At 51.3% G+C, this 18,856-nt stretch overlaps 1 protein-coding gene across 1 annotated transcript; it reads left to right on the top strand.

The window, feature by feature from the left end:
- The first annotated feature begins 7,317 nt into the window (after positions 1–7,317).
- On the top strand, positions 7,318–14,065 carry CPA1 (carboxypeptidase A1). The gene is made up of 10 exons (XM_003920998.4): positions 7,318–7,382; positions 7,880–7,952; positions 8,401–8,634; positions 8,877–8,978; positions 9,841–9,942; positions 10,133–10,243; positions 10,989–11,079; positions 11,568–11,767; positions 12,222–12,306; positions 13,878–14,065. Exons 1-10 carry the CDS (start codon positions 7,318–7,320, stop codon positions 14,063–14,065), a joined length of 1,251 nt encoding a protein of 416 aa, XP_003921047.1.
- The last annotated feature ends 4,791 nt before the right edge of the window (positions 14,066–18,856 follow it).

Raw genomic sequence — 18,856 nt, 5'->3', positions numbered from 1 at the left:
ATTGCTTTCTTAAAAAAACAAACCAGGCAGGCAGTTTGGAATGTGAGAGGCCTGTGTGAGGCCAGGAGGGCTGGGATCCAGGGAGGGCAGCGAGGGGCTCTCCACGCCCCCATCCTCCTCCATGGCCCCTCTGACCGCTCCAGCGACAGACAGGGCCAGACAGAAAGGGACTTTACCGAAAACATTTCATTCAATGTCAAAACGCTCCTTTAGGAAAACAGAAAGGCCCAGGCAGCCGGTCAGCACCGGCTGGGAGAGAATGCCGGGAACGCGGGGCCGGCCGGAGCTTCCCAGCCTGGTGGTGGGGACCGCCCCGGCCCAGGGTGATCGGCCGGCAGGAGGAGGCCTGCGGGCCCCAGGGCCCCAGGCTAGGAGGCAAGCCAGACACAACGGATGTGGGAGGCTGTTATCGTTTCCAAGAACGGTCCCAGGTGCGCGGGGTAGGAGAACCTCGAAGGCCAAACAGGCTGCCTGGATTTGTCCTTCCGGACATTATTTGTTGCTGTCACTTTGTTGACGTTCCCGAGCCAGGCCTGGCTGCTGCAGCTCCCAGACCCAGTCCCAGGCGTGTTGGGACACAGGCCGACTGAGCTCTGTGGAATCTTCCCAGGCAACCGGGCCACTTCTGGGGTTGCAGCGGGGGTTGGGGGGGGTCCTGCGGATACCCCTCACCGAGCAGCCTCCCCCTGCCCTGCCCTCCAGCACCGCCTGCCTGCGATCTCAAACTTGGGGGGCAAACAATGTCCTTCCGTGGAAGGGCCCCCGAAGGAGAACTCCAGCCTGCACAGCCATCGGAGGCTCTTCCTCCCTGAGCTTCTGGGACGTTCCTTAGCGTCAGAATCCGTTCCCTCCGCTCGTCCCGTGCCAGCTTCTGGCCCTGGGGCCTGCAGTTGGCCTCTTACCCTCTCCTAACCAGCCCTGCCAAGCTCCGCGGTTGTCCTTCCGCCTCCCTGCCCCCAGCCCACCTCTCACAATTCTCCAAAGCATGGCTAGGGCCACGGGGTAGCAGATCCCACAACTTTCCGTGGGATGCGGAAGAAACATACGATAGAGAAAATAAAAGGTAGAAGCCGGACCGCTGGATGTCTCCGGCGTTGGAGCTGGTGGTTCATGTCCCACCACGGGGTCCCCCCGGTGGGCCTTCACTCTCCTTCTCTCCTCGACCCTCGGCTGGTTCCCCTCCCGCGGTGCGGATGCCCCCCGGGTGCTCCTGATGCCCCTCAGGTTCCGCCATCTTTCCAGCCACCGGAGGTGCACCCCTGGCCAGTTCCTCTTGGTGGCAGATCTCCATTCTGATACTGGGGCATTCCCTCCAGACCCTGAACACTGGGGAGCTTCTCTCCTCAGGGGACTCTTCCACCAGAGAAAACATCCGGCCTCGACTTCTAGAGAAAAGAGACCACTAGCCACTTTCAAGTTTTCACAGTCCTGCAGCTTCAAAGCAAACACGCCGATAGGCTCTACTGGACACTTAGTTATAAAAGCAGAACTTAAGGAGGCCACTGACTGGACCTCATCCTCTCAGCCTTCCACGATGCCCCCAAGCCCTGGTGACCTCCCACTACCGCAGCCTCTCTCAACCTATACTGCCCTGGACATGCGGACCCATCCCAAGCCTCAGGCCCTCCCTGGCTCAATCCTGCAAACCTGTCCTCCTCTCTCCACCCTTCCCAGACCATGGCTTGATTTGTTTTGAGGTAAAAAAAAATCCAAGTGTTTCCGGTCCAGTCGATCATGCATATAATCCCAGCATCCTGGGAGGCTGAGCTGGGAGGACTGCTTGAACCCAGGAGTTTGAGACCAGCCTGGGTAACATGGCAAGACCTCATCTCTACAAAAAAAACTCTAAAAATTAGCAGGGCATAGTGGCGTGCATCCCCCAGATGCTTGGGCATTGGAGGCATGAGGATTCCTTGAACTTAAGAATTCAAGGCAGTAATGAGCTATGATCACACCACTGCATCCCAGCCTGGGCAACAGAGTAGGACACCATCTGAAAGAAATAGAAAGAAAGAGAGAGAAAGAAGAAAGAAAAGAAAAGAAAGAAAGAAAACCCCCAAATCCTAGCTTTGTAAAGTGTCACCACTGGAACGGACCATGGAGAGTATTCTGACCAACTCCCCCATTTAATAGATGAGGAAACCGAGGGCCAGGGATGTGAAGTGACCTGCCCAAAGTCCTATAACGAGTTTGTGGCAAACTACCTAAAGTATTCCTGTTCGATTTTGCTCTCTTCTCAAGTTAGAGAATGTCTTTATATCACCTGTGCACTGTTCCCAGTCACATGTAACAGAAAACCAACTTCAAAAAGCTTGAAGAAAAGAAGAAATGAATTCATTGGCCCATCCTGAGAACTGGGGTTGGGGTGGGGTGGCTAAGTCACCTGAATCGTGTGGCCTCAGAGTGGGCAGGGAGTGGTCTCTAGGGGAAAATGGCGGTGCTGTTCTCAGAAGGAAGAGGCTACCAGGCAGCATAATGAGAGGAATACGCTGAGTCCCCCACTCGGCTGCCACAGCTTCTCAGACTTCCCTTCCATCTGCACAACTGTGTCGTGCCCGACCCCGAACACACCTGCCAAAGGGAGGCAGCTGAAGTCTCATCTGGCTATTGTATCCGGCCCTTCTGATAACACCCATTATGTTCTCTACAAGGATCTTTCTTCCCTGTCCCTGTTGATCCCTAATGTGGACACTGGGGATCAGTTCTCCTTTCGCTTCTTTGACAACTCATTTTCTAGGCTTTGATTTGGGGGTTCATGAGCATTGCCTTAGAGACTCTGTCTACCATGTTTGGGAATGTCCTCGCAACAGGGCTACCACGGATAGTTGTCCAGTTTGTGCACTGCTCAAAATCTTCCTGCTGAGAGAGAGAGGGACTATGCCTGCCCAGACAAGGAGAGGTGCTGATATGGTCTGGCTGTGTCCCCGCCTATCTTTTCTTGAATTCCCACATATTGTGGGATGGATCCAGTGGGAGGAAATTGAATTATGGGGGCAGGTCTTTCCCCTGCTGTTCTTGTAATAGTGAATAAGTCTTATGAGATCTGACAGATTTTAAAAAGGGGCATTTCTCTGCACAAGCTCTCTCTCTTTGCCTGCTGCCATCCATGAAGACATGATTTGTTCCTTCTTGCCTTCTGCCATGACTGTGAGCTTCCCCAGTCATGCAGAACTGTAAGTCCAATAAACCTCTTCCCTTTGTGAATTGCCCAGTCTTGGGTCTGTCTACATCCGCGGTGTGAAAATGGACCAACACAGATGCCTTTCTGCATTTTACATAAAGGCTCCGATAGGCTAGAACTGGTCCCGTTTTCTGAAAATACAGACACTTTAAAAGCTTAATAGGTGCATCAGTTAGAATGCTTTATTTGAACAACAGAAAACTCCAACTAACAAAAAATAAATGTACATTATTTCATATATATATGACCTAAATATATAGACAGAGATCCAAACATATACACACACATATATATATGTGTGTATATGTGAAGGTGAGGCAACAGACCTGACAGTATTCAGAGAAAGGTGCCCTCTTTTTAAGAGTGAGGAAATCTTTTCTAGAAGCTTCCTCACAGACCTCCTCTCATGTCTCATTGGCAAAGCTGGGACATGTGCCCACCTCTAAACCAGTCAATTGCAAAATGAATGCGATTTCTCCAATCATCTTAGACCAATCAGAATTTGGCCCTGAGCTGGGAGTGGCAGTGTTCCTGGCTGCACCCGGTCCTGGTTCTCTGTTTACCCAGCCCTTGGCCCAGTGGCCTCCATCTTTGCCCTCGCCTTCCTTGGACCAATGTGAAACCATCTCACGGAGTGGGAACGCAGAACCCTAGCCCTCTGCCCTAGGTTACATTCTAGCAAATTGGCCTTTACCAAGAGGTACATTGTGGCTTCCTGAGCTGGTCTGGAGGGCCCGGAGGATTAGGCTTAGCTCACACCTGAGACCCACATTCCTCTGCCACGATGCTGTCCACTTTCTGCTGGTGCTGGTTCTGATGAACTCCTAGCATTGAATTCATCCCTTCCAGACTTGCAAGAAAATATATTCTATGACTCTTGGGCATCTTACATCGCTGGCTCGAGGCACAAGAGGCTCCCTTGGCGAGTCTGCACCCTCTTCCCTGGGCTGACCCCTTTTTCAGAGGGGTCATCTTTTCTGGAAGGAATTCACAGAAGGCCCGAGAACCAGCTGACATCCGCCAACATGTGTAGTGTGAGCCAAAAGAGATTCAAATTATAGGACAGCTTCAAATTTAGAAACAGAAAAAGAAATATTGTTTTTATACTGCAAACCAAAGAAAGACTCTACAAAACCTTCCTTCTCTGTGGGGAGCAGGGTAGAGAAGCCTGAGGACCCTGTGGGGCACCAGAAGATGAGAAGTGGGGAAGACTTGGCTCCTGGCCCGGGGAGATTTAATTTTTATTTTTTTAAAAATGTTTTAATTTCATTTTTAACTTTTTTTTTTTTTTTTTTTTTTAGACGGAGTTTTGCTCTTGTTACCCAGGCTGGAGTGCAATGGCGCGATCTTGGCTCACCGTAACCTCTGCCTCCTGGGTTCAGGCAATTCTCCTGCCTCAGCCTCCTGAGTAGCTGGGATTACAGGCACGCACCACCATGCCCAGCTAATTTCTTGTATTTTTAGTAGAGACGGGGTTTCACCATGTTGACCAGGATGGTCTCGATCTCTTGACCTCGTGATCCACCCACCTCGGCCTCCCAAAGTGCTGGGATTACAGACGTGAGCCACCTCGCCCGGCCTCATTTTTAACTTTTAAAGACATGGCATCTCACTCTGTCACCCAGGCTGGAGTGCAGTGGACCGATCATGGCTAACTGCAGCCTTGGACTCCCAGGCTCAAGTGATCCTCTCATCCCAGCCTCCCGAGTAGCTGGGACTGCGGGTGTCACCATACTCAGCTAAAGAAGTTTACGGTCTTCATGGAGAGACAAAACTAACATTCTGGGAACAATGAAGAAGGAATCAAGGTGAATTTGTGTTCAAGCACTAAATAGTGTGATGAACACCTTTCCCTGCCTGGCAAAGTCCTGTCACTAACCCAAGTTAAGCTGGGCACGGTGGCTCAAGCCTATAATCCCAACACTTTGGGAGGCCCCATCTCTACAGTAAAAATTTAAAAACTAGCGGAGTGTGGTTGTGCACACCTACAGTCTCAGCTACTCGGGAGGCTGAGGTGGGAGGATCACTGGAGTCCAGGAGGTTAAACCTGCAGTGAGCCATGATGATGCCACTGCTCTCCTGCCTGAGTGACAGAGCAAGAAACTGTCTTAAAAAAAAAAAAAAAAAAAAAAAAAAGCCCTAGGTCAAACGCCCCCTTCTTGGTAAAGTCTCCTCTGGACTTTGTGGCTAGTGTGTGTCCTTTTAGCCCTTGTACTTTCCATGCCACATCACAGAAAATGTGCTGTTCAGGGCTCCTGCAGGGAGGACAGCAGTCCCCAAAAGTCCCTTGCGTGACTAATCCTGTATTGGTGACAGCTTCTTGGAGGACCTGTTAGAGGACCAGCAAGTTAGTTGGTTACTTCTGTCTTCCCCACTAGACTGTAAGCTCCCTGAGGTCAGAGAACATCTGCACTGGGTGTCTTGTCCATATGGAGCCCAGTACTTGGCCCAGAAGAATAAGTATTGGTTGAATAAATGGACAAAGGGGTGAGCATTCAGAGAAGGAGCAGACAGGCGAGCCAGGAAGCAGCCACAGGAAGCTCCAGGGAGCTCAGGAGCCCTGTCTGGGGCCTGCAGGGCCGGCAAGGCTGTTACAGAGGAGAGCAGGAGCCTCTGTGCAGGGTCCACGTTCTGTTAAAGGTGGGTTTAGGGCTTTCTCACCTTCCTAGAGTTAGGCTCGGGATTGAGTTGTGGGTAAATATATGTAAGGGGCTGCTCTGCCTTGGCACAGGAGGGTTGGCCAGCTAGGGGTTGGGGTAGGGAGGCAGAGGGAGTGGACAGAAACCAGAACGGCGATGTGGCTGTCACCAGTGCCCAAGGTCAGGGTTCTGACACAGAGCAGAGCTTCTAGATCAGGCGTCCCCAAACTTTTTACATAGGGGGCCAGTTCACTGTCCCTCAGGCCGTTGGAGGGCCACCACATACTGTGCTCCTCTCACTGACCACCAATGAAAGAGGTGCCCCTTCCTGAAGGGCGGCGGGGGGGCCGGATAAATGGCCTCAGGGGGCCACATGTGGCCCGCGGTCCGTAGTTCGGGGACGCCTGTTCTAGATGGTGCCAGGAGAGCCTTGGGAGCTCCGTGGATGAGGGTGGAGTTTGGGAGATGTCTCTGGGGTGAGATTAGCACCCAGAACCCATCGAATTCCCCTGCATGGGCTCCAGTTTCTCCTGGACACTGTGTAGTCCCCACAGGGGTCTGGCCCTGGCTCCCCCCGCCACACTTGCTATTCAGATGACATCTGGTTACTGTTCCCGTCAAGGGCAACCCTGACCTTGGGGCCCTGTAGCGGTGGGGGTGGAGGGAAACGCTGGCAAGGGTTGAACCCCTGCCCCCACTGTTGCTGCCCGGGCCACACTCCCACAGGACCCTAAGGCCAGCAGGAGGGGGCTGGGAGGTCCCCCAGAGGGGAATGTGCCCCACACAGGGCTGGGGCAGCCTGGACAAAGCTGCTGTGGTGAGAGGCCAAGCACACACACAAGACTGGTCCACCCGCCTAGTCTTCCCAAGCCATCAGGGTCTGTGGGAGGAGGAGGTGTCAGGCACTCTGCAGGTATCTGTGCCTTAAACGGGTCTAATGGGGGAAAGCCTGGGCCTGCCCCAAGCCGCCTTGGGGACGAGACGGGGCAGAGGCCCTGCTTGCTGGATCCCAGGAATGAAACGCTGGCGCTCCGGAGCAGGGAACAAGGGGACACCTGGAATGAGGCCCCAGCAGGGTGGCCACTTGGAATCCTGGCTCCTTCGCTGCCCAGTAGGCAAACAGAATTGCAGCTTTACATTGTGGGCAGGCAGAGTCCCTGCTGGGACTCCAGGAGGCCCCAAGCCCCCAGTGACCCTGAGGCCCTGCTGGCTCCAGAGGCCCCATTGGCCCCAGATGGCGGGGGTGGGGGTGGGGGTGGAGCCCTGGCTTATCTCTCCAGCTGCCCAGTTCCCTGCCACTTTATCAAGAAGGATGAGAGGGTGTCAGAGTTCAGAACTCCCACCCCACCCTCCCCGTGGGACAGGACCCAGGTGCGGGGTGTAGGGGGGGCAGTGGAGAACAGCCCTCGAGCACAGTCAGGAGTCCTCTGTCCTGAGAGGGTTTAAAAGCCTGAGGGCTGTCTTGGCCTCAGTCTGAACTTCCCTCCTGGCGACAGCATGCGGGGGCTGCTGGTGTTGAGTGTCCTGCTGGGGGCTGCCTTTGGCAGGGAGGACTTTGTGGGGTAGGGATGTGGAGAGGAGGGGGTGCTCTCTGAGTGTGATGGGGGGGGACCCGGCCCCCAATCAGTGGAGGAGACAGACACAAAATGGCAATACAGCCAGAGAGGATGGCCTGGCACCGCCTGGGGCAGCTGGCAGATGGGGGACCAGGGTGGGAAGAGGTTGTGTCTCCCAGAACAGTGTCCTGAGCCCTGGAGAAATCTGAGCTGAGTTTTCAGGAGAGGAGAAAGGAGAAGGCCTGGCTGGCTTGGAACAGAGAAATAGTCCAAACTGAGATGGAGACAGTAACCGTGTCTGGAAGTTTGTAAAGATGGGGAGAGAAGGGCTGAGGGAGTCCAGGCCTCTCCTTGCTGAGACCCTGGGCTTTCGCCTCCTAGCCAGGAGGACCAGGGCCAGTTGGGGGATTTGGGGCTGCTGCCTCCCCGCTGCACCTGGGGAGCACTCGCTGCCAGGGCAGCTGCAGCCTCGGGCGCTCACTCCCCACTCCCACTCGGCCCAGGCACCAGGTGCTCCGAATCTCTGCAGCCGATGAGGCCCAGGTGCAGAAGGTGAAGGAGCTGGAGGACCTGCAGGTCAGAAGCGGGAGGAGGGCCCTCCGAGGGCCCAGGGTACCAGCTGGGGCCACCCCGGGTCCCCACCATCCCCTGTGGCTGACTGTGCCTGTCCTTCCACCCAAAAAGGAGACATGGAATTAACCCCCTGTTAGGAATTAACCCCAGCTCCTGAGTGTTGCTACCCATGAGCACCTGGGCAACGCGGCAGGCCCCTTTCTGGCTCCCCGCTCTGCCTTGCTGTCTCAAAGGCCCTCCACTCTGCACCTGGGACATTTCCCTGACCATACTGGACTCTCCAGTCCCCAGGGTTTCCCTGTCTTTCTCTGCCGCTATGACCCCTGTCCCATTCCCAGTTATATGAGAACTTCTGGCACCAACAGCCCCTCCCAGGCCGTCCCTGTCCCTGCCTGCTGTCCTGGCTGGTGCCCCCAGCCTGCTGTGACCATGCCGGCTCTTGTCCTCCCAGCTGGACTTCTGGCGGGGCCCTGCCTACCCTGGCTCCCCCATCGACGTCCGAGTGCCCTTCCCCAGCATCCAGGCGGTCAAGGTATTTCTGGAATCCCATGGCATCAGCTACGAGATCATGATCGAGGATGTGCAGTCACTGCTGGATGAAGAGCAGGCGCAGATGTTCGCCTTTCATTCCCAGCCCCGCTCCACCGACACCTTTAACTACGCCACGTACCACACCCTGGAGGAGGTAAGAGCATCCCTAGCTGCCACTCCCCGGAGCAACCAGCTCTTCATCATGGCTGGCAGGAACGGGGCAGGCCCAGGGCCAGCCTGGGTGTGCATGGCACCTGCTCTGTTTCTGTGTGGCCTGTGTGGTTGTGGCTCCGTTGCATTGCAGGGCCACAGCAGGCTGGGATGGTGGAGCATTAAGGGAAGCATCTGGGTGCCCAGAAGCTAGTAAGGCCAGTCACCTCTTCCTTCCCACCTCAGATCTATGATTTCGTGGACCTGCTGGTGGCTGAGAACCCACATCTTGTCAGCAAGATCCAGATCGGCAACACCTATGAAGGGCGTCCCATTTACGTGCTGAAGGTAACAGCCACGTGTGGACATACACATGGGAGAATGGACCCACATGTGGCACCGTGATGGGCATGAGTTCTCATGGGGAAATCATGGCCGGCAGAACACTGTTAAATGGACTCCCCATGCAGACATTTGGAAAGGTCTGAGCCTCCAGCCTGGTCCGGGTGTGTGCACACCTGCCCATACACAAACTCTTAGGTGATCCAGTGTTCCCAATCAAGTGCCATATTGTGGAAAGTATCATGGAGTCTGGGCAGTCCAGATAAAGTGTTTTCTTGAAATGGAGTCTCGCTCTGTCACCCAGGCTGGAGTGCAGTGGCGCAATCTCAGCTCACTGCAACCTCTACTTCCCGGGTTCAAGTGATTCTCCTCACTCAGCTTATAGCTGGGACTACAAGCACATACCACCATGTCTGGATAATTTTTGTAATTTTAGTAGAGACAGGGTTTCACCATGTTGCCCAGGCTGGTCTTAAACTCCTGGACTCAAATGATCCACCTGCCTTGGCCTCCTAAAGTGCTGGGATTATAGGTGTGAGCCACTGCGCCCAACCCAGATAAATGAAGTGTTTTGTTTGTAATGTCTCCCGGAGAACTGTCCGGGCAGTAGAACAGGGGCAGGGCCAGGGGCCTGGTCAAGTCATATGCACCCCAAGCCCAGGTTGAGGGCAGGAGGCCAAGCTCTGTGGGATCCCTGTCCTGTCCCCAGCCCCATGCCCACCTGAGTGATGTCCCCACCAGCAAAGCCTCTACCTGAGATACACGGAGAACAGGTGGCCTCTGGCCCGGGTTGGGGTCTCTGTCAGGGCAGTGAGATGAGGCCCCAGCTATGAAATTGCCTCTGATCACTTCCCTGCCTCCTCTACAGTTCAGCACGGGGGGCAGTAAGCGTCCAGCCATCTGGATCGACACGGGCATCCACTCCCGGGAGTGGGTCACCCAGGCCAGTGGGGTCTGGTTTGCAAAGAAGGTAAGGTGGGGAGGTGAGGAGGGCTCTCACCTGGTGGGGCATTGGTATCCAAGGCCCACAGAAGCCCGGGCTTCCCTTTGCCCATCCAGAAGCAGTGACCACAGAGGAGGGCAGGGGGAAGTGTCCATTGCTGTGGCTTGCCAGATGCCTGGCCTAGCCCACGCTGCCTCCTGCCCCTCTAACACCCTAGATCACTCAAGACTACGGGCAGGATGCAGCTGTCACCGCCATTCTCGACACCATGGACATCTTCCTGGAGATCGTCACCAACCCTGATGGCTTTGCCTTCACCCACAGCAAGGTATCAATCTTCTCCTGTCCTTGGGGGAAGCAGGATGGGCCTCTGGCTTCTAAGCCACACAAGTAGCTCACTCCTAATGTCAACCCCCAGAAATCAAGGGGAGGGGCAATCAGACCTGCGCTCCTAGCTGAGGGTGTCTCAACCTCAGTGTGATTGGCATTTGGGGTGAATGAGTTTTTGTCACAGGGGCTGTCCTGTGCACCCAAGGGGTTTCTAGCACCCTGAACTTACACCCATTTAATGCCAGTGGGATCCCCCATCCCCCTGAGTGGTGACGACCAAAATGTCTTCAGATATTGCAAAATGTCTACAGGGGAGGGTCAAGATTGTCTCCAGCGGAGGCCCACTGCCCCAGACCTTACTTCCTGGTCCGACTTCTATTTTTATGACAAATAAAACATCTGACCAATGACGTGAGGCCATGGTGCTGGTGGGGGACACCTCACGGCTTCTTTGCCGTATAGAACCCTCTGGCCAGATGCTACCCCATGGCCTCCCTCACTCTCCTGCGCCCAACGCCCCCTCTGCTGATCTTCTTCCCTGACAACCAGCTGGGGGCGGATCCCAGCTCAAGCTGTGCCTGCAGCTCTGTTCTGGATCAGGGCGCTTGTGTGGAGGGCTTCCACCTCCAGGGAGCCCTCCCTGCTAGTCCACTCTGCTCTCTGCAGCCTCTGAACCACCCCCCACCTAGCACTGTGACCAGTCCCCACGTGCCTCGGGTGGCTGATCCCGCTTCCTCCCTCAGAATCGCATGTGGCGCAAGACTCGATCCCTCACAACAGGCTCCCTCTGTGTCGGCGTGGACCCCAACAGGAACTGGGACGCTGGCTTTGGGAGTAAGGTCCAGAGTGTCTTGGGAGCAGGGACGGGATGGCCCGGAACAGCTTCTCAGCACTGCTCTTGCTGCCCGCCTCTCTCCTGCCCCTGCAGCAAGGGGAGGGTGGGGGTGGCAGCTCTGCCTCTGAGGGCTCTCGGGGGTGGAGGCTGTGCTCTGAGAGTGGTTGTCCCTTGTCTGTAGAAGGCAAGTTCCTTGCAAATGGGCTGAGGCCTGATATCCTATCTAGGGGGTTTCTAGCTTAACCTCATTCCTCCCTCCTCAGCCATGGCACTGTGAGAACCTGTCTCCACTACTAGCCTGTCTTCCCTCCCTGAGTATGCAAAATGCACCCCCAAGTTATAGAAGTTCTCTGGGCTTTCCTGAATACAGGGGTGGGAGTGAGCCCTTCCACACCCCACCTCACCCCCAACTCCATACAAAGAACTGCATTCCACAAGCCGCAGAAGCAGGAGGAGCCACACCACCTTGCCCTCTGTCCACCCACAGTGGCCGGAGCCAGCAGCAACCCCTGCTCGGAGACTTACCATGGCAAGTTTGCCAATTCCGAAGTGGAGGTCAAGTCCATCGTGGACTTTGTGAAGGACCATGGGAACATCAAAGCCTTCATCTCCATCCACAGCTACTCCCAGCTCCTCCTCTATCCCTACGGCTACAAAACAGAACCAGCCCCCGACCAGGATGAGCTGGTAGGCACTGACCCCTGCTTGCCCTCTCATCCCCAAGGCAGCATTGGACAGGCCCGGGCTTTCCCCTATCAGACCTCTGTAAGGCACAGACACCTGCAGAGTGCCTGTCACCTCTTTCTCCCGCAGACCCTGATGGCTTGGGAAGACCAGCAGCGTGGACTAAGCTTTTTTTTCTGGGAAACTGAGGCCGAGGAGTGATGGATTCATTTCTGTCATGTGACAGAGCAAGGGGCAGGGCCAGACTTCGATCTTAGGCACCACATGTGGGGGTGCATGTGACAGAAAGGCAGGGATGGCCAGCTAGACACCCCAAGGGGCCTGTGCTGACAGGTTCCCGGGCTGAGCCCACAGGCCAAGCAGGCTCTGTGTTCCCCTGCCAGCCCCCAGACTAGCCTGCACATGCTGTTCCAGGAGCCTGGCCATGACAGGTGGCCTTGCTTGGTGTTTTGTCCAGGATCAGCTTTCCAAGGCCACTGTGACAGCCCTGGCCTCTCTCTACGGGACCAAGTTCAAGTACGGCAGCATCATCAAGGCAATTTGTAAGTGGCTGTATGGTCTCTCTCGGTGGGCCTGGGAGGAGTATCGGCTGGCTCTTCCCGACCGAGGGAGTATCCCTCATGGAGGGAAGTGGCCAAGGTCACTCAGATCTGCCAGCTGCTGGTGAGGGCTGTTCTGAGGGGTGGGCAGTCCATTTTCCTGACATGAACTCTGCTGATACTTTCAGACAAATGTGAATTCCTCTGAGAACTCCTGTCCTCTTGTGTCGGGGCCAAGTCAAGTTTCTTGGTTGGATGGGGTGGAGAGTCCTGCTAGGATGTGCAGATCACCAGGAAATTCTACTTAGAAAAACACTTCTCCAGTGCCCCTCAATTAGAGAATAGGCCTGATCTATTGCCCACTTACTGATTCATGCAATGCCTCTGGGAGAAGCATTACTGAATCAAAATGGAATTAAGTCAACAAATGTTTATTGAACACCTGCTATGCACCAGGCCCTGTTTCACGTGCTTGGGATGTAGCCATGAATGAAATAAGCAAAGATCAGGAAACTTCCTAGCCAGGCAGACCAACAACAAGCATAAATAAGTAAATGATAAAGTAAGTGAGGTGACAAATGCTGGGGAGGAAGACTGAAACTAGACCAGGCGAGGTGAACTGGGGGCCCTGGGGTTGGAGGTGGGGCAGGTGGGTTGAAGGGCGGGCCTCATTGAGAGAGTGACATTTGGGCAAGTAGTAAAGGAAATGGCTGGGGGCTGTGGCAGCCAGGAGGCTACCCATCTAGGAAGAGCCTTCCAGGCAGAGGAACATTCTAGAGCAAAGGCTCTGCTGAGTGGTCTGGCCAGGATGTTGCTGGAATAACAAGATCAGTGTGGCTGCCTCCAAGTACCTAAAGGTCGAAACTGGGGAGAGGGGTGAGTGGGGAGGGCTGCGTACACACCTCACAGGCTTCCTGCCGGAGTGCTTAGGCTTTGGTGGGCAAGCGGGTCACGATCTTACCCAGGGTTGACCTCATTTTTGGACCCTAGGCCTTCTTTGGAAACGGATTCAACTCTGAGTCAAGGTTTTGCTTCATTCAACACTGTCAAGTTAAATTCTGATATGAAGCCTACTGCTCTCTCCTGAGCCAAATCAAAAGTGGCTTCATGACTGGCTGTTAATTACAGTTTCTCGGGCAAAGTTTCCTCTTAAGAGAAAGACAGAGGCTTTTCCTTTGACTCAGGCTCTTTGCACTTTCCCTCTCGCAGACCAGAGCCCCCAGGGAACAAATCCTGGTTACCCAAGCAGGGAACTCTGTTATATTTTGGGGTTTGCCGGCTGTTGGAGGGAGGCTGTTTTCAGAGGGGCTTGTGCAATTGCAGAGACTTCCTTGTACCCCCCAGTGAATAGGAGAATCATTGCTGGTCTCCTCTTTGGACCTCTTGGCTTCGACCTTTCAGTGGGAGTTTCTCAGAAGTCAGGCTGCTTGGTCAACAGCAGACCTTAGTAGCCCCTGACTCCACTCAGCATTACACAAGACACAGAGCTTTGGACAGGGTTGGATCATTAACCCAACCGTGTAAAGGTTCCCAAACTGGTTGACCCTTGCTCTCCTGTTTTACTCCTGCCCCAGATCAAGCCAGCGGAAGCACTATTGACTGGACCTACAGCCAGGGCATCAAGTACTCCTTCACTTTCGAGCTTCGGGACACTGGGCGCTATGGCTTCCTGCTGCCAGCCTCCCAGATCATCCCCACAGCCCAAGAGACGTGGCTGGGGCTCCTGACTATCATGGAGCACACCCTGAATCACCTCTACTGAGCTGACCCTTTGACACCCTCCTTGTCCTCCTCTCTGGCCCCACCCAGGCAACCAAATAAAGTTTGAGTGTACCAGGAACAGAATCTTGGGGCTTGCATGTGGAATGCAGGTGGCGTGGCTGCCTCTTTAAGCTGGGGCAGAAGTGATTTAGTTCCTGCAGGCCTCACTGGAGACGTGTGGGTGGTTGGGCTAGATGACCCCTAAATTCCCCCGCATTCCGAGGTCCTGTGAAGTTGTATCCAAGTGGCGTCTGTTTTAATGAGACCACCCCGAGCTCAGCTCACCAGTAGGATGATTTGTTCATACCTTAGTAGTAAGCAGCAGCCACAGCTGCTGACCAAATGCCTGGCACCCCACAGTGGCATGGAATTCAGCGTGTACAAAGGTCTAGCGAGCTGTGTCCATTCATCTATAAAAGCAACAACCTGGAAGATGAAATATAATCATCCAGGTGGCCACTGCTGTCCAAAATAGCTGTTGCAGCCAAGTAAAACAGATTACTAAAGAGTAGAATATCATCTCCCATTCCTGAATCAAGTTGGAAGAAAACAATTGGGTTAAATAAAATCATTAACTGAAGATAAAGAACCAATCCAAAGGCTAATCCCAAGACATTTTAAATTTTTTTGGTAGAGACGGTTTTGCCATGTTGCCCAGGCTGGTCTAGAACTCCTGGGCTCAAGCAATCCTCCTGCTTCAGTCTCCCAAAGTGCTGGTATTACAGGTGTGAGCCATCACATTTGGCCAAGACATTTTATTAACTAGATAAATTAGCTGTACCTTCTGAAGATTTTGCCTTTAGGGACAGAAGTCATCCACTGGAAGGATTTGCCACATCCTTCCCAGCGTTTTGGTACACAGTTCTGCTCTCTTGTGTTTCCATCCACCCCACTCCTTCCCATTCTCTTGTTGAGATCACAGCTCTGAGGATTTAGCTTCCTTTCTTCGGCTTGGTGATCCTGATGCATGTGATATTACAATTAGCAGCACATAGGACTCCCAACTTGTTTCAAAGCAAGAATCTCCCTTTTGGGCTGTGGTGGCTCATCCCTGTAATCCCAGCACTTTGGGAGGCTCAAGTGGGTGAATCACTTGAGTTCAGGAGTTCAAGACCAGCCTGGCCAACATAGTGAAACCAAGTCTCTACTAAAAATACAAAAACTTAGCTGGCTGTGGTGGTGCACACCTGTAATCCCAGCTACTCAGGAGGCAGAGGCAGGAGAATCCCTTGAACCAAGGAGGTGAAGGTTGCAGTGAGCCAAGATGGTGCCACTGCACTCCAGCCTGGGTGACAGAGTGAGATTCTGTCTCAAAAAAAGAAAAAAAGCTCCCTTTTGTTTCTTCCATATTGCTTCAGATGTGAATGTGGAGCAGGGGGTTCTCCCAGACTCTGCTGGGGAAGTGAGTGGACTGGGGCTGGGTGAGGATGGCAGCTTCTCCCTCTTATCAGCCAGGTCAGGTTTCAAGAAGCGCCCAGCTCCATCGACTTGAGTCTTGTCCACATAAAATGACCTGAAGGTCAAAAATGCCTTTTAAAAAAACTTTGATGGAATTTTCATCTCGGGTTTTTATTTTATTATTGCTTTTGCTATCAACATTCTAAAAAAAAAAAAAAAAAAAAAAAGGGAATGAGGGTTGGGCACAGTGGCTCACACCTGTAATCACAGCATTTTGGCAGGCTGAGACAGGAGGATTGCTTGAGCCCAGGAGTTCAGCCTGGGTAAATAGCGAGATCCCCTACTTCTCTACAAAAAATAAAAAATTAGCTGAGTGTGGTGGCAGGCACTTGTAGTCCCAGCTACTTGGGAGGCTAAGGTGGGAAGAACCCTTAAGCCCAGGAGTTTGCAGTTGCAGTGAGCCATGACGGTGCCACTGCACGCCAACCTGAACAACAGAGTGAGACCCTGTCTCTTAAAAAAAAGAAAAAGAGAACAAGGCTCTATGTATGTAGATATCATTTACATAAACTTATAAACATGTAAGTTTATGAGACAAGGTAAAATCGTGTTTCAGTCTTTACAGAAAGATGACCTAAACGATTTGGTAACACCCTCTTCAAGTTATCTTTTAGAAAATGTTTCCCTTCAATCTATGTAACAAGAGATTATAATTCTTTTCAAAACCCATTTTAACTGCTTAGCTTGGGTGAGTAGGAAGTTGATCATCTTTTGTTTAATGAAGACTGATAAGAGAAGAAATATTAAGTTAGCATGACAATTTATCATTTTATAAAACTGGATCACTAGACTTTGATGGTAGAATTGCTGAATTTAAAATAAACTGCTCCCCGACAGCAGGGACCACGTTGTTTGGCATTCAATCTCGAATAGCATTAATAGTACCCGACACGTAGATGCCTAATACATACCTGTTGAGTGAATGCTCTCTATTTTTATTAGCGAATTCATACATCTTATGATCTGTAAGTTGTAGGCTTGCCGAAAATACCCTGTGCAAGCCATTCTGAATTCCCAGAGTTGAGCAAGTAAGTCTTAAGAAAGCTGAAAAGTCAAGTAATGAATGTAAATTGCACAAGGGCAAGGATTGCTTTGTTTTGTTCACCATTAAACTCCCACTGCTTGGCCAAGTGCATAGCACATAGTAAAAATATTGCTATTAACATAACAATAATAAATGCTTGGCCAGGTGCAGTGGCTCATGCCTGTAACCAATACGTTGGGAGGCTGAGGTGGGAGGATTGCTTGAGCTCAGGATTTCAAGACCAGCCTGGGCAACACAGTGAGACCCAGTCTCTACAAAAAAGCAATTTTAGGCTGAGTGTGGTAGCTCAGGTCTGTAATCCCAGCACTTTGAGAGGCCGAAATGGGTGGATTGCCTGAGGGCAGGAATTCAAGATCAGCCTGGCCAATATGGTGGAACTCTGTCTCTACTAAAAATACAGAAATTAGCCAGGTATGGTGGTGAACGCCTGTAGTCCCAGCTGCTCAGGAGGCTCAGGCACGAGAATTGCTTGAAACCAGGAAGCAGAGGTTGCAGTGAGCCAAGACCGTACCACCGCACTCCAGCCTGAGTGACAGAGGGAGACTCCATCTAAAAATAATAATAATAAAATATATTTTAAAATAACAAATGCTTATTAAATGGAAACATGAAAGTTTGTTTGTTTGTTTGTTTTGTACTTTCAAGCATGGGAAGAGATTTACATTTTGTTCGTAGATTTTCTTTTTTTGAGGCAGTCTTGCTCTATTGCCCAGGCTGGAGTGCAGTGGCATGATCTTGGCTCACTGCAACCTCCACCTCCCAGGTTCCAGCAATTCTCCTGCCTCAGCCTCCTGAATGGCTGGGACTACAGATACATATTTTTACAAATGTATGGGTGAAAACATTAAAAAATTTTAAGTAAAAACATAAAGCTAAAAGACAATTTTGGAAAATATTGCAATTTAAAAATTAAAGTATTGATATGAAAATAAACATTAATAACTTTGAGGGATTAAAATAATAAAAGGAGTTAAAGAAAAAGACTAACATTTCAAAAGAAAAATAGGCAATCCCCCAAGGAAGAAACACAGACAAATCACTACATGTATGAAAGATACTGATCCTCTAAGCGATTTCTTGTTCATTAAGGAGAAATGAAGATATTTTTCTCTCATTAGATTGGCAAAGAATAAAAAGACTGATGACTCCAGGTTTTAACATACAGTGCCGGCGGAGCAGAAATTGGCACCACCCTCCTGGAGGGCAAATTTGGCAATATAAATCAAAATTTTAAATGCATTGTATCTTTGACCCAGAAAACCCACTTGGAAGAATTTATTTGATAAAAATATTTGGATGGGTTCAAAAATATGTATGTACAAGATTGGAAAAGTAAACAATTAAAAAGAACCTAGATAATTACCTGTCTTGATGCTGACCTGCCACATCCACACACTGGAACAACACAAAACCATTAAGGGCTGTGTTGACATGGAAAATGTTTGCAATATACTAAGTGAAAGAAACTGTATGGAAGTGTTCTAAAACTGGATTGTGGTGATGGCTGTATAATTCTGCAAGCTTACTCAAAATCATTGAATTGTACACTTAAAATGGGTGAATTAAATGGTATGTGATTTGTACAATACAGTTGTTTTAAAAAAGCTGAATACAAAATATTGAGTCCAAATCCCATTTTGTTTAAAAGACACACACACACACACACACACACACACACACACACACACACTCTCTCTCTCTCTCTCTCTCTGTCTCTCTCTCTCTCTTCCTGGAAGAATGCAAGGATATATCCCCCAATAATAATTATAACTAACCTGGGAAGTTGTGGTAACTTTCCTTTTTATATGTCTCAGCATTTCTCGCAATGAGCTTTTATAATCAGCTTTTATAATGGGCAGGGAAGGAAAGGAGCTATTTCAAACACAGTGGACAACCTGTGTGTCAAGTTATCTAACAGCAGTTTATTATCAACATCAAACAGCTAAACAGCCACCTTAAGTTTTTGCTCAGATTTTTTTTTAAAATTTGTCTAAACTCATTTTTTTCTGTTCTGGTATCGTATTTCATCATCTTGCCCAGAACGCTCCAGTTTATCTTCAGAAAAAGTTACAGTCCAAGATACAGCTGAGAGCAGCAGTGTTTCTACCAAAGGAAGAGATTCTCAGGTCACGCAGTTGGGCGTCATTCCCCATCCTACACCCTGTTGTAGCTTGATGAAAATTCCCAAAAGCCTTTCCTGCTCACATTCAGTTCTTGCAGCAATCTTGGGAATTGATTATGCTAATACCTATTCACCAGGGCCTTTCAAAATCTTTATTTTCAAATGAA

The sequence above is a fragment of the Saimiri boliviensis genome, chromosome 10 (genome assembly GCF_048565385.1).
Source record: "Saimiri boliviensis isolate mSaiBol1 chromosome 10, mSaiBol1.pri, whole genome shotgun sequence".
NCBI lineage: Eukaryota > Metazoa > Chordata > Mammalia > Primates > Cebidae > Saimiri > Saimiri boliviensis.
Note: the sequence above shows the minus strand (reverse complement) of the source record. Positions and strands in the feature narration are given on the sequence as shown.